The sequence below is a fragment of the Chenopodium quinoa genome, unplaced genomic scaffold (genome assembly GCF_001683475.1).
Source record: "Chenopodium quinoa cultivar QQ74 unplaced genomic scaffold, ASM168347v1, whole genome shotgun sequence".
Taxonomy (NCBI): Eukaryota; Viridiplantae; Streptophyta; class Magnoliopsida; order Caryophyllales; family Amaranthaceae; genus Chenopodium; species Chenopodium quinoa.
The window spans coordinates 2,205,586-2,231,972 of record NW_018744093.1 but is presented as its reverse complement, the minus strand read 5'-3'; the positions used below and the strand labels follow the sequence as shown (position 1 = coordinate 2,231,972).

Below are 26,387 nucleotides of genomic sequence, written 5' to 3'. Positions count from 1 at the left end.
TGCTTACTTGCTTTAATCCATAAATGGACTTCTTAACTCAGCATTTCTTGGATCAACAAAACCTTCTGGCTATGTCATGTACACAATTTCTTCCAAAATTCCATTTAACATCCATTTGCCATATTTCATAATCATAATATGCAGCAATTGCTAGGATAATCCGAACGGACTTAAGCATGGCAACTGGCGAAAAGGTTTCATCATAATCAACGCCGTGAATTTTCCTGTAACCTTTTGCCACCAATCTAGCTTTGTATATAGATACATTTCCATCTTTGTTGGTTTTCAACTTGAAAATCCATTTGCAACCGATAGGTGTATAACCTTCGGGCAAATCAACCAAGTCCCAGACTTAATTTTCAAACATGGAGTTCATCTCGGATTTCATGGCCTCTTGCAATTTTGCAGAGTCGGGGCTCGTCATAGCTACGTTGCTGGCTCTTCTCCATCCATAATTAGGATGTCTTTTCTTCGGTTAAGACAACATCAAGGTATCTGTTTGGTTGAGATCTTGGCCGTTGCGACCTACGCAGGGTAATAGGTTGAGCATTTGCGTTGTCGGTTTGACTTTGACCAATGTCAACAGCTGCTTCTAAAGCACTTTGATTGTTAGTTTTGTCATGTTGACTTTGTTGCCCGTCCTTGTCATTTTGGAAAGGTGTTCCTTCTCCAAAAAGACACCATCACGAGCAACAAACACTTTGTTCTCGGATTTTTTGTAGAAGTAATACCCCTTAATTTCTTTTAGGTATCTCACAAAGAAACACTTGTCTGATTTTGGGTGAAGTTTGTCAGAAATTAATCTCTTGACATATACTTCGCAACCCCAAATCTTAAGAAAAGACAACCATGGAGGATTCTTCGTCCATAATTCATATGGAGTCTTTTCGACAGCTTTTGACGAAGCTCGGTTCAGGGTTAGTGCCGCGGTTAGAAGTGCGTGTCCCCAGAAAGAGATAGGAAGATCACTAAGACCCATCATTTATTGGACCATGTCTAACAAGGTTCGATTCCTCCTCTTGGACACTCCGTTCCATTATGGAGTTCCGGGAGGTGTTAATTATGAGAGAGTACCATTTTCTTTCATATGATTGTCGAATTCGTGGCTCAAATACTCGCCACCTAGATCAGATAGAAGCGCTTTGATTTTCTTGCCTAGCTGATTTTCCACGTCACTCTGAAACTCTTTGAATTTCTCAAAAGATTCAGATTTGTTCGACATAAGGTAGACATATCCATATCTACTATAGTCGTCCGTGAAGGTGATGAAATATCGATAACCATGCCTTGTGTGTGTACTCATTGGTCCACATACATCCGTATGTATAAGGCCCAATAAGTCACTAGCCCTTTCTCCTAACTTGGATAATGGTTACTTTATCATCTTTCCTAATAAACATCCTTCGCAATTTTCAAATGACTCTAAGTTGAATGAGACAAGAATACCTTCTTGAAGAAGTTTCTTGATGCATTTGATTAAATGTGGCCAAGATGATAATGCCACAAGTAGGTTTGATTCGACTCAACGGTCTTAGCTCTTTTGGCGGTATCATTAACATTTGTCTAATCATATATAAAATGTGTAATCTCGTAGAACATATAAACAAGACATTCAAAAAACAACCATTATTATAGTCTTGTGATCAAATAGCCCGGCGTTTAACGCCATAGATCAAAATATGTTCAAAAGCATGATCAACTAGAATTAGTTCATTACAAGCCAAAGACAAATAATGTGCCTACAAACACGACGGAAAGACCATCTTCATTGTCCGCTCGTAGTTGCACATCCACTTGTGAGACCCTCTCATCACTTGGTCCCTGAAAATGGGAGCATAAAGTGAGTCAACCATGGTATCCAATACCTATGAATAGCTTTATACATAAGTGTTAATGAAGATACCTGAGGTAGATGAAACATTTCTCTCCTCCTCATCCCTTTTGGAAGATCTTGCATTCCCTCTCTTGCCCACCACAATAGAAGCATCGCATCTTCGCTTTGTTCTTGAACTTCTTCTTCTTTGCTCTCAAGGGCCTTTTGGTTACTCCATAGTAACTGCACCACATCTCTTAAAGAGTGTGACTCCTTTCCCGCAGCTATATGCATCCTAAGTGCATCATAGCCTAAGTGGAGTGAGGCAAGCAAGATATGACCCGCCATCTCATTCTCCAACGGGATTCCGAGAAGCTCCATGTGCTTGAAGAGCCTAGTCATTCTAACCACATGAGGTTGGAGGGGTATACCGGGTCTCAATTTGGTATTGTAGAACCTTGACCAAAGCCGGTACCTCTCCTTAGCAAGGCAACCCTCTTCTGATGGCTTTATCTTCATATTTGAGAGTGACCTAGTCACATCAAACACGAGTCCATCATAGTTGCCATTGAGACTCTTGGTGACTCTCACATTGACAATGTCCTCAAGTGCTTTGAGGAACATGTTCGGAAAATAGGAGGAGAACTTTTCCTTCCATTCTTCCGGGATGGAATTAGCCATTACTCGTGAGACTTTCTTGCAATCGAAAGACCATGCATCATGAGCCTCATCACTCATGATTCCCTTAGAGAAGAAGCTTGGAATGGGATTATCAAGAATGTACTCCATGGAACAATTCTGAAGAGTTTTCCGAAGTTCCTCTTCCTATTCCTTGAAGTCGACCAAGCTTAGGCTAAAAGCCAACTTGTCGGGGAGTTCCGGGCACATAAGGTTGTTGTTCTTATTAGCAGATATGATTCTATAATTGAAAGATTTCGAAATGAAAAACCATTCATAAAACCAATAAGTTTGATATTTAAAGCATACATGCAAATTTTCAATCTTATTGAGCGTTTCATCCACGCATTAATATTTGTCCCTTTTAGGCGAGAATAAAACGACTCCAAGATCTAAAAATCAAAAAGTGATTAAGCATGCTTTGGCTTGTCTTAACACTTAATATTTAAGGGTAAGCAATCCAATTGCTAATAGCTCTAAGCTACTCTTGGTTCGATAAAACTTAACGTCGCATTTAATGCTTCCTTGACTCCTTACTAATATCGCTGAGCTTAACCAAGATTAACTTGTACCTTGTATACCTTACGTTGCTAGGGAAATAGTGATGCCTTGCTTTGGCATAGCCCATCACTATGCACATTAGTTCGGTAAGTGTTGTTCTTGGAATGACAAATTTTGCTCAATTTTATAGGGACCTAGGGTTTCTATGTTGGTTGATTTAAGTGAACTTAATAAATCATCGCAACATTTGAAATCCTAAACATGCATCTAACATACCATTCATTCATATATAAACATAATTATATATATAGAAAACATAAGTAAAATATGCATTTGGCAACTAGCATGACCCCTTAAGTCTTCAAGTCTTCAAGGGTCTTTGTTGCATCCTCTTGGCTTGTCTTCTTAGAAACGCTGTCTTCGAGACATCTCCACCAATTATGCAACTACTAGTATATTTACTAGGACTAATCTAAATATTAAGGTTAAAAAATACGCAACGGTACGCAGACCGTATTTAGATTTACAAAAATACATAACGGATAGCAGTTTGTATTTACTATCCTAATCGGGCCCCACTAGTTACCATTTTCACAAAACCTGTGAGATAATATACATTCCATTCATCCATTCACTATATGTGAATGACCCATGCATTTCACAACGTAAAACAAGTAATTAAAAATACTCATTATAATTTTTTATAAAACTCCCATAATAATAATATAATTAGTTAAGAGAAGAAAAGAAGAAGTAGAAAACCAAGGAAGAGGAGAATAAGAGGTGGCGGCAAGGGGCGGTATCCATCCGGCAGGTGGCTGGTGTCGGCGGCTGGCCGGGGAAGGTGGCAACCGGCGGTGGAGGTGGTGTTTGGTGGTGGCAGCCATGCAAGAACAAGAGAAAGAGAGGAGAGAATTAGAGAGAGATTAAGAGAAAAATTAGAGAGTTTTGGTGTGAGTGTTTAGCTATGATTCAAGGGGTATTTATCGGTTAGCTTATGCAAGAATTATGGTAGGAGAATATAAGAAGAATTATGGTAATTTTGGTTTAAGGAATTACTTGGAAAGGTGAGGTAAAAAATTAAGGAAAGTTTAGTTTTATGGTGATTAAGGAATAATTAATTATGGAAAGTATATTGTCATGAAAATAATATGGTAAATGGCTTTACTTGTGGAATAATCAAGAATGACTTAAGGTAGGAAAATAAGATGATCAAATATTTAGGGAGATGGAAAATAAGAATTAAGGAAAAATTATAGAATTAAGGAAGATAATTAAAAATACAAACTACCAAAAGAAATTGCACAAAATTAATCCAAAGTGGCCGAAAATTTTGAGCTTTCCTAAGCTCAAATTTTCGGACCTCTTGTCCAGATTTTAGGAAGTTATTTTGCTAGATTTTAAGGATTAAAAATGATTGTGTAAATAATATATATTGTATAAAATAATTAATTAAGAAAATACCAATTATTCACTAAATAAATTAACTAAGAAAATTAGATTTCCACACTAGGAAAATCCGAATTTCATATCTTATCAATTAGGAATTTTCAGAACTTTTTAATACATAATAAAATATAATTTTGTTTAATTATATATATATATATATATATATATATATATATATATATATATATATATATATATATATATATATATATATATATATAAGAGAGAGAGAGTGTAAAATGCATTTTTGGGGATTCATCTTCCGTACTTTTCTACGTTTAGGGACTCACCTTTCACTTTTCATCGTTTGGGGGTTATCGGTCAGCGGAATTCAAAAACCCAGTCACCTAATAAAAAATTCTCCCTAAATTTGTTGATTACACTGTCAAAGAGATAAAATCCTTAATATAAAAATAGTCCTTGACTCTATAAAAAAATATATTGCAGAAGAAAACCCTAAAATGTTATAAGATTTTGCAAAGCCCAAAATGTTAAAAATTGTAACTGGATAACCCCAAAATGTTATAAATTTCTCCAAAAAAAAAATAAAAAAAAAAATAAAAATGCATATGAGTAATGAGAATTTTTAAAAACAATGATATTTTGATTAAGGAAAAAAAAAACCATAGCATATTGTACAGAGCCGATGAGTTTACCTCATATTTGATTTATTTGAAACTTCTCATATCATTGATTGAGATTATGGTTGTAAGGTCCAATATTTTTGTTAGCCATATCCTTGCATTAAGAGAACAGATTATTAATTAGCATATAGTCTAGCTATTTATTTTACTTGAACTTTATACTGAATTGACATGAGTGGAGCAAAAAATAAGAAAATAGTACCTGTAGTGCTTGAGTTGTTATGTAATTTCTGCCATTGAGAGAAATGAAGCTACGGTTTGATGATGAAATGCTACCTTGAGTTGATTGTGATTGCTAGGTATTGTCATGTATTACTGTAGTTGACTCCACCATAATCAGTTCAGTAAGCAGCTTGCCTCCTTGGTTCACTAATCTGGGAAGAAAGACATAAATACAAGAACCATCAACATATTGTACATATACTTACAATTGAGTGGATTTATGAAGAAAACAAGCATATGAACTTACTGAGATTAACAACTAAATTTTTTTTAAAAAAAACTTACTGAGAATCCAGCAGCAGTTTGTAAGGGTTTTTGTTTCTTTCCTTTCTGTTGAAGTTGCGTGAGTGGTTGAGTTGAACTTGGTAATTCATCTCTCAAGCTTCAACTTATTTTGTTATGCCCTTGCTCTCCACATACACTACATTTCATAATCATGCCAGTCTTCCTCATTTTACCATTGCTAGTAACTTCTCCAACCTGTTTTTTCCTTGCCTTTATTTTGCGATCTACCTCTAACCTTTTTTAATGGAGGGGATGAAATTGATTCAATTTGTGAAATTGGCCATTCATTAGGTCCATTCAAAGGCTCCATAGGAAAATCATAAGCCTTCAAATATTCAGGTTTGGTAAAAGAGCTTGCAACATACTGCTTGGGATGTTCCACAGACTTCCAAATGGCAGAAATTGCATGTTTACATGGGATCCCACTAAGCTGACATGTATTGCAACTGCAAGTTCTATCTCTTAGATCAACGACATATTTCGTCTGAGTTATCCCATCTCTCACACCAAACTTAAACCTTCCATCCCTAAATGCAGACCACCCCCTTGACTTTAACTTATTATCTTCCAATTTTTGTTGAATTCTTGGACAAATGAAACACTCTTTCTTTTCAATAAAATCTCTTTTCTTAAATAATCTCTCCATTAAAGTCTCGCTTATGTCCTCCAACATAGTAATTATTGGTTTATGCCTAGAGTTAAGTGTATATGCATTGAAAACCTCACTCATATTATTGTCGATGCTATCAAAACAAGATTGTGGTGTGTAAAATGCTTTACACCATTTCTTGTAGTTCCTATTCAATAAGTCGTTTGCAGCAGCCTCTGAAACTTTTCTAAATGCTTCAATGTATGCTTGGAAAAAAATTTCAGTTGTGCTTTTGTCAATCCTCCAAAACCATTTCCTAAGTTCCTGCCCCCCACCAAATACATCCCTAAAATTACAATAAACGTGTCTAGCATAACACCTAACTTCTGCTTGATTCCATATCTCACTTACAGCTTGAATCAAACCTTTTTGTTGATCTGACATTATGGTATACCTAGCTCCACTAGTCGTACCTAGGTCTTGAGATATTAATTCCAAAAACCAACCCTAATTATCACCACTTTCAACCTCCACAATAGCCCATGCAATTGGAAACATTTGATTGTTTCCATCCCTCCCCACGACCACTAAAAGTTGTCCACCCAATGGACCTTTCAAAAACAACCGTCTAATGAAATAAATGGTCTACATCCAATAAGAAATCCCTTTCTCAGTGCTTCAAAACAAAAGTACAGACGTTAAAATTCTTGGTTTTTCAATTTCAAAATAACCGTGTTGTTAGAGTTTGCTCTTAAAATCTCTAGTGCATATCTATGTAATAACCCATATTGCTCTCTATACTCACCAAGAATTAAAGCATGTCCCTTTTTTCCAGCTCTTACTGCTAGCCACAATGAAATCTTTATCCCCCAATCACACCATACATGCTCTACAATTTCTCGTAATCTCATGTAAGGGTTAATCTTAAACTTACTTGCATAAGTTGAAGCAACCCATGAAGAGAAAATCAATGTCACCTTGTTCTTTCTACCGCAAATGTGCTCATCTAGATGTGTCTTTATCTGAAATGTTCTTTTACTAGCAGCGCCCAAAGTCTCCATTTGCAACCCTGTGATTTACATTCATCCCCAATCTTATCTTTTTTATTTTTACTGAAATGCACATCTCTCCCATGGAAAATACAGTAGTCTGTAATTGATTTTTTCAAATGTTGAGCGTTGTCAAACTCTTGTCCAATGTAAAACTTAGTATCTTGAGGTGTTGTCCCTTGTTTGTACATCTTGAAAGTAGAAGATTTTTTTATTTTAGTCGGAATAGGTATTATATACCGACAATCTTCCTCATCAGATGCATCATCAAGACTATCCAAGTCAGTAGAATCCTCATATTCACTATCTATTTCTTTAGGCTGCTTTCGTTTGTTCTCTACCACTCTTTTAATTTGTTTAAGTTCTTCTTCATAATCCTTATCAATATTCTTAGCCTTCTCCTACTTTTTCTATAGCATCAACAACCTCTTCCTCATCCATATCATTGCCATTTTCATCATAATCAATTGCATCATCTATTGTAGGCATGACATGACTCTTAAAAGTATCCTCATCATCATGTTGTAACAACACTGTAAAGCTCATTTTGCTTCCCACATATAACTCCTCATCAAAAATATAGTCAGCAACACAATTTGGTTCTAGAATAGCAGTTACTTCACGTTCACAATAAATATGAATCATACCATACTGAACCAAGAGACTGATGAAAGGATCAAAGGTAGTTTCATCATATCCAAGGTACCTAATACCATCAACCAAAGATTTTCTAGGAACCAAATAATGCAACTTGCTTAGATTAGTGTACCCAAATTTGATATTAACATCTTAAGATGTGATGCATTCAAATCTTCAGCCACATCGTTAAATATATTTGTAAACCCACCCTCGTATTCCATAACACCATGAACTAGCTTCCAACATCCACCATGATGAACAACAATGCAAGGTGTCAATCAGTATCTATTATTTACATAAGATAAATATAGTATATAGTTATGAATTAATTAAAACTTATAGATTATCAATATTGACATACGGAACAATTTTAGACCAAAGAAGCCCCTTTTAGAATAAAATTACTTTGTCAAGTATTTCAAAAAAAAGAAAAAAACCTAAATAAAAAATTCATAGCATAAACATTTTTAATTATACAAATTGCATATTCTAAGCCTATAAATTCATCTCTCCTTACTCTGTTTTGTTTTCAATTTTCTTTATCTAATACCATATTCAAGCAAACCACAGAACCCTATCCCACAAAAATTAGGGGATAAGCATATTAACTATCTTCAATCTATCATAATATCACACATGATCACTTATACATTGAACAATTTTGCCTAAAAAATTTCAAACATCTGAAAAAATACCCTAAACCCTTATCAATTGCATACACAATCAAAGATAAGAAAAAAGTCATCTAATTCCAAAAATAAATATCATTTAGATATAATACTTGTACTGAAGAGTAATGGATGTGTTGAAGAAGCCTTTTTGTCTACTATGGAAGCGTTGCTCATTTGAGAAATACAGGACTACAAGTTACAAGTTGCTTGACTTTAGTCTAATCTAGGTTATTTTAATTAGCAGTGTTTTATTTTACTAGGAGGATGAGTATGTGTCATTATTTTTATTTAGCTGTACAAGAAAAAAAAAATATTTACTTCACTGGAAAACTTTTAATACCTACCGGCAATCCCCAAATGATGAAAAGTGAAAGGTGAGTCCCCAAACGATGAAAAGTACAATAGGTGAATCCCCTAAAATGCATTTTACTTTATATATATATATATATATATATATATATATATATATATTATTCGGTTTTTAAATAAAATAAGTGGATAATAAATCTTATCCAAAATTCGAAAATAATAATCAAGTTTTAAAATGCTTTTGGCGCCAAAATTCAAATATCATTTTGGCCCCAAAATTTCAAATAGTAAAATAATTTACTAAAATAACCTTTTAAGAAAATATTAATTAATTAATTAGAAAATACATTTCAAAATACGGGGTATTACATTTTTTTTCATTTGTAGGGGTGTATGGAATTTGGAAGTAGTGGGTGGAAGACTCATCGGCTACAAGTCAAGCTCCTCCAATTCCAATTCCTCCTCCCGAGCCTTGGGAGTATGACCCTTGTCCAATGACGAAAAATAATGACCCCTTTGAGTGACAAAATCAATCAAACCAACCTTCTACAGATGCTGATGTTGTTGCCCTTTCTAGTGAAACTTTAAAAAAAAACACTAAAAAAAGGTGCTCTACTCATTGGGAGCATGTTATAAGGAAGGATGGAGAAAATAAGGCTGAATGTATCTATTGTCATACATTTATTGGTTGTGCATCACTTCAAGGTACCTCCGACATGAAGAACAACATAAAGCGGTGTAAGGACTACCCCCCAAATAATGATCAAAATCAGAAACTATTGTCCCTTAGTTAACAAACTCTTGATGGGAATCTTGTAGATCAAAAGAAAGGTAGACTTGAGTTATGGAAATTCAATCAAGAAGATAGTAGGAAAACTCTGGCAAAGATGGTGATTATGGATGAAATGTCTTTTAGAATGGTGGAGCATGAAGGTTTTTACAACTTTATGAAGGTAACACAACCCTTTTTCATCATTCCTTCTCGATGGACAGTGACTAGAGTTTGTTTTAGGATTTATTTGGTTGAGAAAAAAAGTTTGAAGAGTTTTTTTTAGCAAGCGCACTTCACGTATAAGTCTTACCACTGATACTTGGACTTCTTGCCAAAATAGGAATTACATGTGTTTAACCGCTCAGTTTATTGACCAAAATTGGAAATTGCACAAGAAAATAATAAACTTTTGTATAATTTCTGGTCATTCTGGTGAAACAATTGGTAAATCTATCCAAAAGTGTCTACTTGAATGGGGTATTTCTAGAGTAATGACTGTCACTGTAGATAATGCTGTTCAAATGATGTTGGCATTCAATATTTGAAAAGAAGGTTTTACAGTTGGAAGACTTTAGTTTTGGGCGGTCGGTTTTTACACATGAGATGTTGTGCTCACATATTAAGTTTAATCGTTAAAGAAGGATTGAAAGAAAGTGAGTGTCAATTAAAAAAATTCGTTGTGCTGTTAGGTATGTAAGATCATCGGGTGCTAGATTGCAAAAGTTTATGAGTTGTGTTAAACAAGAAAAGTTGGAGTCAAAACGTATTCTTTGTTTAGATGTGGATACTAGGTGCAATTCCACTTATTTAATGTTGGAAGGTGCTTTGGCATAACATAGGGCTTTTAATTTTCTTGAATGCTCTGATGGTGGTAAATTCAGGTATGAGTTAAATAAGTCAGATGGTGTGCCTGATTCTAGTGATTGGGATCATGTTGCCTCTTTTCTTCCTTTACTTAAAATATTTTATGACGCTGCTCTACGAGTGTATTTACAAGAACTTGTTGGGATTAGTGTGTTAATCAGAAAAAAAAGTGTTGAGTAATGATGTGGGGGTGAGTTTAATGGCTAGTGGATTGAAGAAAAAGCATGACAAGTATTGGGAGAATGTTGATGATGTGAATCTATTGTTGTATATTGCTTTCATTCTTGATCCTAGGCGGAAAATGGGATATACTAAATGGGCAATTAATCAATAATATGATTATGAAAAAGCTAAGTACTTGTGTGCTAAAGTGATGCAAACTCTGAACGACATGTATGAACTTTATGTTTCTGAGAACCCTCCAAAGGAGTCCATTCCCCAAAAAACTTCTGATTTTCCGGAGGAAGTAGAAGATATGGACTCTGATGTGGATGTTGCGGAATTAGAGTTTGATTGGGTTCAAGTGTTGGAGTACGAGGGAAAAATAAGTTAGCTAAGTATTTATAAGATGATAGATAAGTTAATTCTGTCAAAACTGTCAAAAAAAGTTTTGATTGTTTAGGGTGGTGGAAAAAATATGGTGAAAGGTAACCAACAATAGCTCTCATGGCTAGAGATGTACTTGCCATTCCCGTGTCAACAGTTGCTTTCGAATCAGCTTTTAGCACCGGTGGTCGAGTGCTTGATTCATTTCGCAGTTCACTTTCAACTAAGATGGTTGAAGCCTTGATTTGTGCACAAGATTGGTTACGTACATCTCAATATCCTCTTATACTTGAGGAGAGACTTGAAGATATGGAAAAAATTGAATCAGGTAACATTTAAATATTCTCTCTCTCTCTCTTTTTTTTTCTTAATCTGATTATATTCTTGTTAATTATTCCTTACCTTTTTTTTTAAAGAAATGTTGCTGCTTAGTGAGGAACAATCCCTCTTTGTTGATGATGATTAGAGGCAGGAGCTGTTATAAGCATGAAGGTTGATGTTGATGGTGATTGAACTATTGAAGGCTGAAGTCATTGAAGACTTAAGGCAGCAACTGTTATAAGAATCATAGACTTTTTTTTAAAAGGTTATGTATTAGGTTGTTATTTTTAAAAGTATGGACTTTTTTTAGGAGAAAACTGTATGTTTGTATCAGGTATTCAAGTTCTTTATCAGCCTATCAGGTTGTTATTTTTTAAATTCATGGACTATTTTTTTAGGTTCATTATCAGGTGGTTATATTTAAAATTATGGATTTTTGTAAGGTACTGTTCAGGTATTCAGGTTGAATTTTTATAGTTAAAAAAAAGAAGTTAAAAAAACTAAAAAAAATCAAGTAAAAGTCAATTGTAAAGCAGGTGTTAAATAAAAAGACCCAAAAAAAGAGTCAGCTTATTGGTTCGGTTCAGATATTTGGTTCGGGTACCCGTATTTTCGGGTATTCGAATTTTCGGGTACCCGAACCTTATCGGATTGGTTTCGGGTATCGGTTTTAGCCTTAATGGTTATCGGGTAACCGAACCGATAACGTTATTGGTACAGGTACCCGTCCCATGCTCTCTCCAATATACATACTACTCTTCCCTAACTTCTTTCTCCTTTATTCTCACTCTTCACTAACATTGTATCATTCACTCTCTCTACTTCTCTCTCTTCTATTTCTCCTTCTTCTCATCCTCTCATTTTTCCATCAAGATTTTCAGCTTCAAATACAAAAGAAATATGAGAGCGAAGTAAAGAGAGTTTGAGGCCATGATAGAGCTGCCTTCTTTGCGGATTTTTGGGACTAGCTTCCACAAAATTGTCTTTTTCCGGAATTCTAACCGTTGGATCGTTTTGAAACTTGGCCAACCTCTTGAGGGCACTTACAGCTTCAAATTCAATGGTTGGATTGTTCAATTGAGCTCATAGTTGTTCGAAATTTTAGCTGCACAGAACCTTACGTTTTGGAGTTTTGGGATCCAATTTGATGGGTTGTTGATTGTTTGTTTTCAAGTTGTTATTTTGGTTTTTAATTGTATTTTGATGTGTTTTATTTTGTCAAATTGTACATAATCGTTTAGATCTGGTTTAGTTAAGATCTAGTTTTTTCATTTTAGCTTTTAACATTGTTTTTTTTTTTTTTTTGTGATATCCATATTTTAAATTTATATAATTTAAATTCTTATTTTGATCTAATATTCATAATGTTTAACTATATGATTTATTTTTTCAATTGGTTTTTTGAATGAGAAATTGAAATCAAATATCATTCTCTGTTTCAGTTTATAAAAAAACAAAAAAATATAAATAAAATCAGAATTTTCTATAATTCTATTAAAAAATCGTCGGATACTATCCAGTATCCGATCCAAAAATTTCGGATATCCGTATATCAGATATCCGAAATTTTTGGATAGGATATCGAATATCAAATTTTCTAACTTTCGGATCAGATATTCGATCCATGCTCATCCCTAACACACACGAAAGCATGTAATCAGCGAAGCTGAGTACATATAAGCTACAATACACCAAACCTAGCCTGCTCAACTAATTAATTAAAATAAATTAACATTCAATATGAATTCAATAATCAAGATTCTTCACTTAAATAGTTTAATTAATTCAACATATCACCAACCAATCCAAATCACTTGACTCTCTATGTTTAATTCAATTTAATTTAATTTGGAATAAGCAACAGACAAGATTGTCCAACCCACCAAATCATTTTGGTCCCAATTGACCATTTAAAATAAAAATAGCATGGCTGTAAGAATGGGGGCGACTCAATTCTCACAAAGTTAGATTAGGATCCCATCTAACTCTTTTTATAAAATAAATTGTAAATACCAAAAGAAAAGAGGACATGTTGATCAAACAAGTCTTGAAAAGTTACGTGCTACCACCGTTAGTGATGGCAATCCAGTCCGGATCCGACCCTACTCCGCCCCAATCCGAGGAAAAAAAATTTGCTCCGAGTCCGAATCCATTAAAATAATCCGACTCCGAGTTGGAGAAGGGTAGTAGTCGGATTCCACAAAAAATCTGAGGAAAAAATCCGACTCCGATATAATCTGACCTGTAATCAGACTTCAACTCCGACTTATATATAGTTTTTTTTATTTTTCTTATTTTATTGGGGTTATGATGGGGCGTTAGAACGGTCGCACATTCCACACTCAATCAAATAAATTTATAAATCCTAAAACTAACCCCTAAACAAGTCTAGTGGTAAGTTCGGAGTCGAACCACAAGGAACGGTAATGCTAGATTGTTCTTAATCTAATGCCTAAGCTATGCCGAAGTCGGTTTATGGATAGTGGACACTACAACTACACTAACACACATATAAAGATCAAGATATTACAAAGTCTACTAGGGGCAAAGATCCACTTTGAACAATTAACAAGTTAATGGGAATCGATCTGATAATCAATCATGCAAAGAAAGAATTAAAATGGGAATTAATTACCATCAAGAGAAATCTCTCAAATTCCTAGCCTAGATCCCTCATTGACTAGGTGCATAGAAGAAATTTACCCAAAATGCAATCAAATATAAAAATTCTAATTCACAATCCCTTGTCAAACTAGAACTAACATGCAATTAAGTTTGCTATCTTGGGAGATCAATCCAATTTAAAACAAACAACATGCCATCATCAATTCAATCAATTTAATCACACAATTATCATCAAATTTATCTCAAATAACTCAATTAACCATAACAAAGCTTCACTCAACACCTAGTAGAAGGAAATCTACTCAAACATGATTAACAAAGAAATTAATAAAGCATAAAGAGAGAAGAGAGTAAGAAATGCTCATTGATATAAAATGGAGATCTTCAAATCATCAAATTCCTCCTTTGATTATCCAAAATCCATGAAAACCATTGTTTCTCTCACTTTCTCTCTCTAAAATTTTGAGAGTTTCTCTCTCTAAAACCTAAAACTAACCTAAAATCTATTCTAAACTGAATTAATCCTCCTTCTTTAATGAGCAAAAAAAACTATTTATACCCCTTACAAAATTGCTTAGGAAGCTCCGCAAAAAGTCAGCTGAAACGGGAAAAGGTCCGACCGAACTCTGGATAGGTTCGGTCGGACTCAGAGTAGGTTCGGCCGAACTCAGGGTAGGTTCGGTCGAACCTCCCTGATCCTTGTTTGGTCGAACTTTCCTGGTTCGACCCCTCCTGTAAACATGCTGAAAACTTGGTTGAAACTGCCTTGGAGGTTCGGTCGAACTTTTCAAAAGTTTGACCACACCTTGGTTCGACCGAACCTCTTAGAGGTTCGGCCACACCTCCTCTTGAACTTCCTCTTCTTGCTTCCTCTTCTTCCCTTTTGCTCCTCTTGTCTTTGTCCATGCCTCCATACTTGGCCAAGGGGCCTCCTACCGTGCTTAGGACCGTCATGGAACCTGCAAAAGATAGCAAAGATCACGAGAGCATGGGGATGATAAAATTATGCATAAAGATTATCAAAACAAGCGCAATTAAGCATACTTTTCATCCATAAAAGAAAAGGAAGCCATAAGAGGAGAAAAGAGGTAGAAAACCTAAGAAAAACAGGAGAAAAGAGACCAATACACTACCCCTAAGGGTAACATAAATGTCACTCATCAGGTTATGTGTAATTTTATACTTCAATTGTGGAGTCAATTAGTGTTTTATTTTTATGATCCGTAGTGTGGGTTGTAAAGGCCCAAATAACCCAATTTCTAAAAATACATTGATTAACCGAAAAAACTCGGAGTCGGGTCGGATCGGAGTCGGAGGACGGATATTGAAGTCGGTGTCGGAGTCTTGGAGTCGGATGTCGGAGTCGGAGTCAGATTTAAACTTCGACTTCCTGCATGATCGGAGTCGGATTTAGCATAATCCGCTTCGAGTCTGACATGTTGACATCCCTAACCATCGTGCACCCCAACCCATAATTGTCAATACTCTAGAAGTGCACACTTTCTAGTGTTTTATTGCTCATCCATGTTTCACTTACGTGATAACAAATTTAATTAATAGTTGACTCAATCAATTAAATCATACACAATAATCATATATATAAATCCACTTTTAATCTTATTTAAGACAATAATGATCACCTTACAAATTGGTCTTCAATCCATTTTAAATTCCAAAATATCCATAATTATTGAACATAGTCAATCCACCTAGCCATTTCGGCTTAAACTACCTTTACTCAACATACGAACAAGTCATGCTTGAGTAATAAATAAAATAATAATATTCTCATGGAATAATTAATAAATTCATTCCACTTAAACCATTCAATTTCAATCCTTCAATTAATCCAAGTATGGTCAATAAACCAATCCAATTAAAATATGTTTGTATCAACATTCCATACAAACAATTAATCTAATCCAATATGCTTGCATCCATAAATCTATATGAACATAATCAATAATTCACCAAGATATGTCTCATAAACATAAGCAATGCATTAAATTAAATAATGTATAACCAAACAATTTCCATTTAAGAGTTCTCTAAACATGAAACTAAGTTCTTCTCATTCGATACTTAAACTGATACTACTTACAACGAAATAGACATGTACGTACCTCGTATAAATTAATTGATTCTTTGTGCCACTTTTAACCACTTAAAACTCTCCTAGCAAAAAATCTCCTTCTATAACCAAGAATTTAATATTAATAACCAAACTAATTTCCAGCAATGTAATATAATTAAAACCCTCTTAAAATTTCATTAAAACATATATATTTATGCTTAATTAAGAATTAAAAATACAATAGGTACAAAAGCCCCGATTTGATTGCTCATAATTAAAAACCTTAAATCCCAATTTCAATAATTAAAACCCTAGGTTTTAACATTTACAAATTCTGAAAATTAAAATCGACAATAATAATTTGAAATTATAAGTTTTCGGATAAATTATCAAGAATAATATGACCTTTTACCAGTCTTCCAAAAATAGAACAACTTTTTAATTATTCCGGAATAAAACGACCTTTGACACGGATCTGCTCTAAATAGAACGTGACCGGTTGGTAACCCGTTTAATAAGTTAATTGTGACACATGTCAAATTGTAATTAGTAGTTTTTTTTAACATTTTTCTTTTTTAAAAATTTGATTTTATAATTTACAAAATAAAAATACCCAAACAATCTCCCACCCCATCAATAGACCCCCAACCTCGTTAACTAACACTATTACCACCTCATCCCCCACCCTCACTCCCACCAGGTCTTTCTCATCGAGTCTTTCACCAAAAACCGTCATTGTCTCCCCTTCCAACTCCCTATACTTATGAAGATAAACCTTCAATGGCTCAACGTACTCCTCCAATCCAAGCGTCTTCATCGCCCATAAAAGATCGTCGCCATTAATCGTCTTCCTCTTCTCTTTTTGACACTTATCAGAAGTTTCTCCGGTGATGAAACTGATAAACTCTAACACACACTCTTGAATAGTTGCCACCAGCGCTTTCTTCATGATTCCACTGACGTTTGCAATTGGGAGAAAACAGTCTTGTTCTCGAGAGGAGTGTTCGCGGTTTCATCTGCCGCCGAATTTGTGGTCGGAATCCGTCACTGGAAAACGTTGAATGGTTTAAGAGGAGAAAGAGTTGTGTTGCCGGTGTTTTTGCTGTGTTGCATGGAGGAAGATGGTTGGAGATGGCTGACTTAGTGGTGGTGGTGCTGCTGGGACGGGTTGAAGGGGGGTCTGAACATAAGGTTGAATGGGAAGGGGAGTAGGAAGGGAAAGGGAAAGGATTCTTTTTAAAAAAAATTACATTTTCTTAAAAAAATAAAATCATTTTCTTAAAAAGAAAAATGTTAAAATTAAAAATAAAAATCCTAACCAATTAAATTGTGACACGTGTCCGGTTTAACCTGTAAAATAGGTTACCGATTATTTATTCTATTTATAGAATATGCATGTTAAAAGTTGTTTTATTTTGGAATAATCAAAAGACCGTTTTATTTTTGGAAGACTAGTGAAAGGTCGTATTATTCCTAATTATTTTCCCTAAGTTTAAAAAAGTCAAAATGTAGTTTTGATAATAAATAAATAAACTTTAAACAATAAAAATCAAAACCAAATAATTACATATATAATTAAAATAAGATAATAAAAAAACAAAGGAGGAAAAAGAGGGTAGCCACGGTGACCGCGGTTGGGCCGATTGGTGGGTCGCCAGTGGTCTGGGCGGTGACCGGTGACTGGCGGGAGTGGTGGCAGCAACAAATAGTGGGCGGCAACAGGGGGTTCACGCAAGGGAAGAAGGAAGAAGAAAGGAAAAAGAAAGAAAAAGCAAAGGAAAATAAAGAAAAGAAAAATAAAGGCCATGAAAAAGTAAAGATCTGACCTTTGACTATAGGAGAAGGAATTGTAGGGTTAGAAGAAATAGTTTAAGTTGGGCCTCATGGATGAAATAATGGGCTTAATTGATTGTTAAATTGGGTTGAACTTGGGTTTTATGGGCATAATTTGTAAAATAGGAGTACCTAAAATTCTTTGTAACATGTCCACCCAAATTATAATTTAAAACTCTTTTAAATAAAAATATGAAATATACAAACAAATATTATAAATAAAATAAAATTTCTGTTATAAAATATTTTAAAATACGGAGGATTTCATCCTCTCCAACAACTTTAAGACATTGTATATAGTTTCAAATTCTTCTTCCAATATTATGTGTTCCCTTATTATCTCTTGATTATCACTTGTAGGTTGCAACTTATCACAGGAGGAAGGGATCTTGAAACAATCATTATGCAACAACACCTGAAATATATGACAACATAGTATACCCTAAAATTCAAAAATTTTGCAACTACATTACATTGTCGTTCCATCCCAAAAAATTCTATGATATATACTCTTTTTCCCTTCAAAACATCTTACAATGCATATATTACCTATTGTAGGCGTCGAATTGACATTGTACGATAAGAGACATTAAAAGTAGGGAGCCGCCAACAAGTTTTTTTAAGGAACTTGTAAACCGTTCACAAATCATTAAAAAGCAACCACAATAAGGGACAACGAAAGGCAACAAATAACGATTGACACGTGAAGGTTACACCCCATTCATAATCCATGAGATTACTAACTCCATATGGTCTAGAACCACGAAAGGAGGATCATAATGATGGTACGAAGTGAGTCATGGAAGCCACTGTGCCCGTATTGGCCTCTACTCGATTCTTATTGTGAAAAGTATTTCCTACGATCTCAAAGGCACACAAACAAAGATTAATTTACTCCAAACTAAATTAGGTTAAATTGGTTGAATATTAATGCACACATAATTTAAATATTTGTGACCACTTCGATAAAACAACAAGATTTAAAAGGAACCTAAACCGGTTGTCCAAATTCGTTATTTTAATAACATATTCCCTTTAAACATGCAATATGGTGATCAACAAAACAATAGAATAGAAATAATATTGGAAGCAATTTAATCATAACATCGTTAGTCAAATCATTAAAAGTATAATGATAAACCTAAACATGATACTAGCAATAAAATAAAAGTAATAAATTACTCACATTGCGCGCTTCTTTAAATTGCTACATCATGAATAAAGCGTTAGTAACTTCAACGAATAATAAATCAAATTGAAATCAAATTAAATTAAAGTAGATTTGATTTGGTCCAAACTCTCAGACAGGTTTACCTTTCACGCCTTGATTTAAGTATGGAACTTTGGGTATAGGACGGACTCCTTGGAGTGCTTAGGGGAATGTATGGTGAAAGTATAATAATTGTTTAATGTGAGGGAGGGAAGAGAGAATTCGTGTTTGTTGCCCCAAAACTCGTAAATGAGCCTCGTATTTATAGAGAAAATGATGGAGTGAGGTCCGGAACCCTAGAAACAAGGCGGCGTTGAGGGGAAAAGGTATCATCACACGGTGTACTGTGTCGCGGCATAGGTGCCATGACACGGTACTTGTGACGTGGCACGGTACCAAATGTTATCATTTTTAAAAGAGAAAACGCGTGTAAAGATGAAGATCGGGAATTTGAGGTATCGTGTCACAGCATACCGTGTCATGGCACTTTTTACCGTGTCACGGTACATGTGACAGTTTTTACGCATTTTTAAAACTTTCATAACTTTTGATCCGTAACTCGGAATAATTCATATAATATATCGTTGGAAAGATCTTTAAGTTAACTTTAAAACCCAATTAGAATTAGGTGAATCTTATTGGTAGATGTTAAAATATGGCCGTTTTAGTGCAAGGGTGTTAGTTTTGGGCCGAATTTTAGTGATTTGCTCATATCTTTTTCGTTTTAAATTGGAATTGGGCTTATGATATATCATTGGAAAGCTTTATCAAGGCTTCTCCAACTAAATAATATTTAGATCAAAGTTATGGGGCCAAAAAAATTAATTTTGCTCGATTTTAGGTTGTAGTCACGAAAAGAGAAAAATAAGTCATGGTTTACGGATATGGGCTAGGAATTGGGTTGGTTTAGGAAAATTAAATGGAAATGTGTTGGGCTATGGCTATAGTTTTAAGCACTCCACGAATTCAATACGCAATCGGACCAATAACGGCGATAAAAGGTTGTTCATAATTGGGTTTTGTTTTGGAGAGATATTTTTAGGTGTCTACACCTTCTAGTTGGATTATAGAATATTGACTTGCTCTTAATCACCTTGAAACTTTTTGAAAGCAAATAGAGTAAAGACTTCAAAATCCTGAACTTCCAATGGTGACTTTGTTTTCACAATAATTGGTCTGAGAGTAGCAAGTACGCTCTATCCTTGGCAAATTTCTTGAATAGCTAGCAAAGGCTACCTGAAAATGACTAGTTGTAACATGTACTATTAGAAAGAGTTAAAATACTATTGAAATAGTTTGAAGAAGAAGAATATGAATCTTTTTCACAAAGTATGTCAAATATACATGAGAGGAAACAAATCTCTTTATAAAGGCGTTTATACTCTTTGATCTTCCGGTAGTCACCATGCCTCCGAAAAAATAATCCCTATGATGAAATTTTTTGTCATAGTCATCTTATACAAATAAATTGTAAAAATCAGCACACCATTTTTTATAATCCTTTCATAAAAGTGTTGCAAACAAACAACTATATTTTGATGTGATATGTCATATACAATAACTATGTTTTGTAATTGGTATTTCGATTGTAATTGCACATCTAAGGATCTTGATCAATGATGATAGTCTTTGGGAAACTCTTCATTATTCCATCAAAAGTCTATTTTACAAATGATAAAATAGATAATGAAGTCAATAAGTAATACACTTTGTTAATATGAGCTTCTTTCCTACGTCAAGTGTTAAACTACATTGGCAAAATTATACACGAATAGTCATTATTATCTATAAGCAATTATACATACAAATAATATATAAAAATAAATCCAAGTTATTATACCAACTTAACAATATTAATTAACGTTGTAAGCAAAAAAAAAAAAAAAAAAAAAACCTACATATATTAAGTTCATACCTTCATTAACCATGAAAAAGTAGGAGTTGTTTCATTGCAGAGGAGTGCACAGCCAAATAAAATAGTCTTCCCATGATTGTCAACTGTACTCCAACAAAAAATCCACGTAGCATGTCATATGCATTAACTTTGTAAGTAGTGTTAAACACAACTACATCACCATACTTTTGATATCAATCAAAACTTTGAGCCGAACACCAAAATGTATTTTCTAACCTCCTTTCTTCATCAACTGTAAAAGCATATTGAAACTTATTATTCTCATCACAGGTAGATTTCATATACTCTAAAAGACTCTTCGAATCATGTCTCCAAGCAACCTCTTAACTTGATCAAACAAATTTCGAACACCTTTCTACATAATTGGTAGTTCACCATGTCCAACATTTTTTTCTAGCTCCAAGACTCGTATTATTTATCTAACGGATAGTCTTGTTTCCTTAAAAACAAAATTTTCTTCTCATCTTCAAGGCTAATGTTTCTATTTGACGGGAGAAAACACATCGCTACGAGAGGTAACATTATATGATTGTGTTGCTTGGAAAACTTAGTGACATGTCATTCTTCTGAAAATATATCGAAACTTCTTTTTAATGTAATTCGCACATGAGCCTTGCAATCACATTTTAATGATTCTTTATTTCTTTGAGGTTGAGACAATTCAACTACCTACAAAGGCTTTTTCCCTCCGCAATGACAATAAAAATCACGTCTGGTAGTCTTCCCGTGTCTAATGTCCAAACGATCTTTACGAACAACAAAACAATGTTGTTTAATATACTTGTTATAAAAGACGAATGCCACTTCTTGAATATGAAAGGTTTGGCCAATAAAAGATTCATCATCATTATTTTCCTCCTAAATCAAAGGATCATTCAACTCAAAATCAAGCATTGTGAATTCTGTAAACAAAGTCATTCAAGCAAGCAATAAACATGAAAAGAATTAGCCTTTTATAAAAAAATAAAAATAAAACATACCTTACTTCATATTAATTAGAAATATCTCAAACAAAAGCTGTAGCATCTACTTTGGAACTAAGAAAATGACCACAATGGCATATATATATTACTAAGATAAACTAAAAAATATTTCAGCCTAAACTAATAAACCTAAGAAATTTTGTCCAAATTTCCATGTTAAATATCATGTGGGTGTTATTTGTTATACTATAAGAAATAAAACAGTAATTACTTTTCTCGATGTTGCGTGAACAAAACAGACAATAGTCGTGTCGTGGTGAACCATTGACCTAAAAGACGATTTTGTGCTACCTCTCGATGCAATAGACATGAAGGGGTCGCCCTCTAGGATAAGCGTGGGCGCCGGAATTTATGTGCACTCACAAACCCGACTAGAACTCGAAATACTTGCCCAGAAAATAGAACGAAAATTAGTAGTGTTTTGTGTTCAGAGAAGAGGGAAAATACGAGAGTTGTGTATTTTCTGAAGAAGAGAAGGATGGTATATATATATGTATATATAACAAAACAGAAGGCAACGACTAGCATAAAAAGGGAGAAAAAACGGCTAGAAAATAAGGCCGAAGCTTAAGCGATTAAGGAGAAAACGATCATTCAAAATAACGGAAAACGCTTGCAACAGTAAGCTATTTAAACCTCCACAATTAAGGAGTAATAGTATAGTAAAAAAAAAAATAGGGCCCACAGCCCACCCACGCTCACGCATTTCATTCCCCAATACCCAAGTCCCGAGTCCCGACCCGGCTTGGTGCACGCGTGTGGAATTAAAAACCCACCTCCCACTCACTCAACTAAGTAGTACTAAAGTACTATTATACATAAACAAGGGAGAACATTTATATTCTTCCAATGTGGGACTATTTCCTTTCCTTCGTTTCTCTCTCTTTTCTTTATTTTGTATCATCAAGAACTTCCAACATTATTTAATTTGGCAAAAAAGCTAATTAAATGTCCCAATTCGTCCAAATTTTAACTTCATCTCTTACCCTCCAAATCAATCACTTTTCATCCCAATTTCATGTGGGTGTCATTTAATTGGGATTTAACTTCAGTGCTTTTCTCCAGCTTTTTTATTTTAATTGTTTTGTTTTAATGTTAAAAATTTTTGTTTTTAGTTTTTTTTTTGGCATTATTTTCTACTAGTAGAGTACCTTTAGCATGGTTGTTATATAATAATTCGTATAGTACTAGATACATCATATATGTGATATTCAAATACTACTTTGTAGTATGTGATAAGGATGAAGTAACAAACTTTATGGATTCCTACGTATTACAAGTATATTGGAATTTTTCAACCCTTTTTTTTCAAAAGTAATAGATTTTTTCAACTTTATCAATTATAGTACACATTTTTTCAACTTTATCGACTATAATACACATTTCTTCAAAAGTAGTGGATTTTTTTTTTTCATTTTTTCAATTATAATGGATTTTAAAAGTAATGGACTTTTTCAACTCTATCAATTATATCAAAAGTATGGGATTTGAGCTGAGCTATTAAACAATAAATATATGTACATATTAATAACACAGTACATCTTCCCACATACATTTTATTTTCGTTATAGTGCTTGATATTGAGAATTGTACGTTTTTGATGTAATAGTGTATTTAATCTAATAGATTTAAGATTTTCAAATGGATTATGACTATATTCACCCCATATTACAATTGATTAGGGGATTTTGCTCCCACCAATCGGAATGCGCCACGTGGGCAAATCAGGTCCTGCCAAGTGTCCCCCAGTTGGAACTGTCAGGGCTTGCCACGTGGCACGCGCTTATTCGTCCACCTTGGACCTATTATGTCATGACATGTGGCATACTCCATGCCTAATGGAGAAACCGGCCACCCAGACCCAACTTCCGAGGGAAGCCCAATCAGCCCTAGGTTAACCTAAACCTAGGATGGGCACGTTTCCCAAGGTTATAAATACCTCCCTTAATCCTCATTAAGGGGGATTACGAAAAAACACATTAATTACACACAGTAATAACCGGCTGATCTCGCTAACAAAGCAGATTACCTACATTAAACACTCTCACCTAGAGAGACCCAATCACTTTAATTTCCGCATTAATTACTCCTTAATCAAGTACTAACTTGACCGTTGGAGGCGGAGCTCCCACCACCAGGAGTCTCCGTTATTTTGCAGGTACAGGCGTCCGGTTCCAGTCTCGGAATTGTAACTCTCCCGCAGGACATCAGAAAACCCCGAAACATTTGGCGCCGTCTGTGGGAAGAGTACTTCTGAGATGGCATCCAAGTTTGTACCGACTCCTGAAGAGAGGCGTCCCCTAGACGACCCTCAAGTTCAGTCGGACCATGATACCGAGAGTGAATTTGAAGTTGAAGCTCACACAGCTTCAGACGGGACCCTAAGGGCCCGACGTACCCGTCATACCGAAAGGAGGGAACGGGAATATCTTCAAACTAGAAGTGAGCCAGCAGGCGCACCGCCTGTTCGGCAACAGCCGACTGATGGGTCTGCTCCCATCACAAGGAACGAACTCATGACCTTCATGAGGAACTTCAAGGGAGAGATTCAAGAGTTGATCAACAAGAAGCCGCCTGCTCCAGTCAAGGAGCAGTCGGCTAAGAAACCCTCCACTTCACTGAAGAGGAAGCCAGTTCAAGGGCGAGAGGCGACTCCTCATCCTAAATCTAGGAAGCGGGAGCCACCTGCCCTTGATTTCACAAAATTCCGTTTTCCTACAGGAAATAGGAAACCTGTTCGTCATATTCAGGCGGACGGGTCGAAGCAAACATTCACAGACGCTCGGCTACTGCTAGAGCAGAAGAAGAGTGACCGATTGTCAGAGTCGGCCTCTACTTCAAACTTTCTGGTACCTCTACTACTCAATCTAGAGTGTGACGGAGACTAAGTAACTCCTATGGTAACTTATAGTCACTCCCTCAAACTTAGTATGGAGCCTAAAAGGTATGAGTCGTCCGCCTGTTTTTAGCAAACAGGGGCTCTCAACCACTACTCCTGCTAGGTTAACAAATTATGAGTTAAAAGCCAACAAACATTGGCGAATAAAGGGAAACAACCGGTACCCGCCGCTTGTTATCTCTATTACTCAGTTCCTTGGCGACTAGGTAATACTCATGTTTACTTGGTCAGACACTTTCCTACTTGGTTAAATTTACAAATGACAGGACCGCCTGCCTAAAAAGGATCCAGACCTTAAAATAGTTCGAATACCGATTGGATAAATGGCCGACTGATCGTCTATCCTGGAAACAGACAACCAGTCGTCCAGGGGCATAGGCGGCGTGACTAACTATCCGTACCTGTCTGCAACTATCGGTTATGTAAAACAGTCGGTCTAGTGAACAATTGGATATTAGAATATGGAATACTTAGACAAATTTGAGGCAAAACAAAAATTCATTAAAAAGAAGCCGGTCATTAAAGACCGGCAAAATATTCAAAGCCCCGGCCCCCTGGCCGGGTAAATACAAAACAAACGGCACGCAGGCCGTGGAAAGAATACATAAAGCTTAAGAAGGGGGCAGATCTTCAATATTAGCAGCTGCCGCCTGGTCAGCACTCTTCTTGCTGGACTCGGCTTCAACTGCATCCTTTTTTGATGCATTACCCCAAGCGGCACAAGCGCCACTACCGGCTCCTCCTCCTCCAACGCTTCCTCCAACGCCTCTTCCTCAGCAGCCGCCAGGATCTCTTGATTATATGTATCAGAACACTGGCGGTACATTTTTTCCCAAGAGGCAAAGTCGGCATTGGGGAAGAGGCGGCCCCAAGTCATGCGCTGGATTTGAGCGGAGTCTTCCATCATCTCCCGGACCAGCTCTTTCTTCTCTTGCTCGGCCTTTTCCGAGAGCTCCTGAGTAAGACTCTTCTCCTGGGTCACCAGGCGTTCCTTTACGTTGGCCAAGGATTTCTCCAAGGCTTCGTATGAGTACATTTTTAGGCGAAGAGGTTTCAGCTCGGCCTTGAGATTGGTGATGGTCGCCTCCAGCTCGCCATTCCTCTTCTGGGCCGCCTCTAACTAAGCCCGAACAGCGGCGGTAGCCTGCGCCTGATAATAAAGAATATCAATGGTCAGAACTTCATTTTGGGCAATTTGAAACATTGCCTTATCACAGTCAGAGGCAGCCATAGCTTTTGCAGCCTTTACCTCTTTGTTCTTCCGGTCAAGCGGCTTGCGAAGGCCGTTCACTCGGAGCAGGGCCTAAGTACAAAGGAACAGGCGTCAGTTTCCAAACAAAAAGAAAACAGGCGTCCAGAAATTCAAATACTCAAAAATATGCTAAGTATACCTCAGCAAGGACCCCTGCAATCCCGTCTAGGTCAAGGGTGCCAACACCCCTGACCGCCTCCCTTTCAGCTGGAGGAACTGCCCCGATCATAGACTTGGCCATCTC

General features: G+C 35.6%; 1 protein-coding gene across 1 annotated transcript; it reads right to left on the bottom strand.

Moving 5' to 3' along the window:
• Window positions 1-1,713: 1,713 nt before the first annotated feature.
• Window positions 1,714-6,625, bottom strand: LOC110692207. Its single transcript, XM_021869207.1, has 2 exons — window positions 5,828-6,625; window positions 1,714-1,821 (listed from the first exon to the last, which is right to left on the bottom strand). The coding sequence occupies exons 1-2, from the start codon at window positions 6,623-6,625 to the stop codon at window positions 1,714-1,716; spliced, it is 906 nt and encodes a 301-aa protein (XP_021724899.1).
• Window positions 6,626-26,387: the final 19,762 nt, after the last annotated feature.

What these genes read in the sequence shown, in the direction of transcription:
- LOC110692207 (XM_021869207.1), bottom strand. Translation starts at nt 6,625, where the DNA reads ATGTCAGATCAACAAAAAGGTTTGATTCAAGCTGTAAGTGAGATATGG. An exon ending in CATCCCCTCCATTAAAAAAG is followed by an intron (nt 1,822 to 5,827) that starts GTTAGAGGTAGA and finishes TCCCATTTTCAG; the next exon opens with GGACCAAGTGATGAGAGGGT.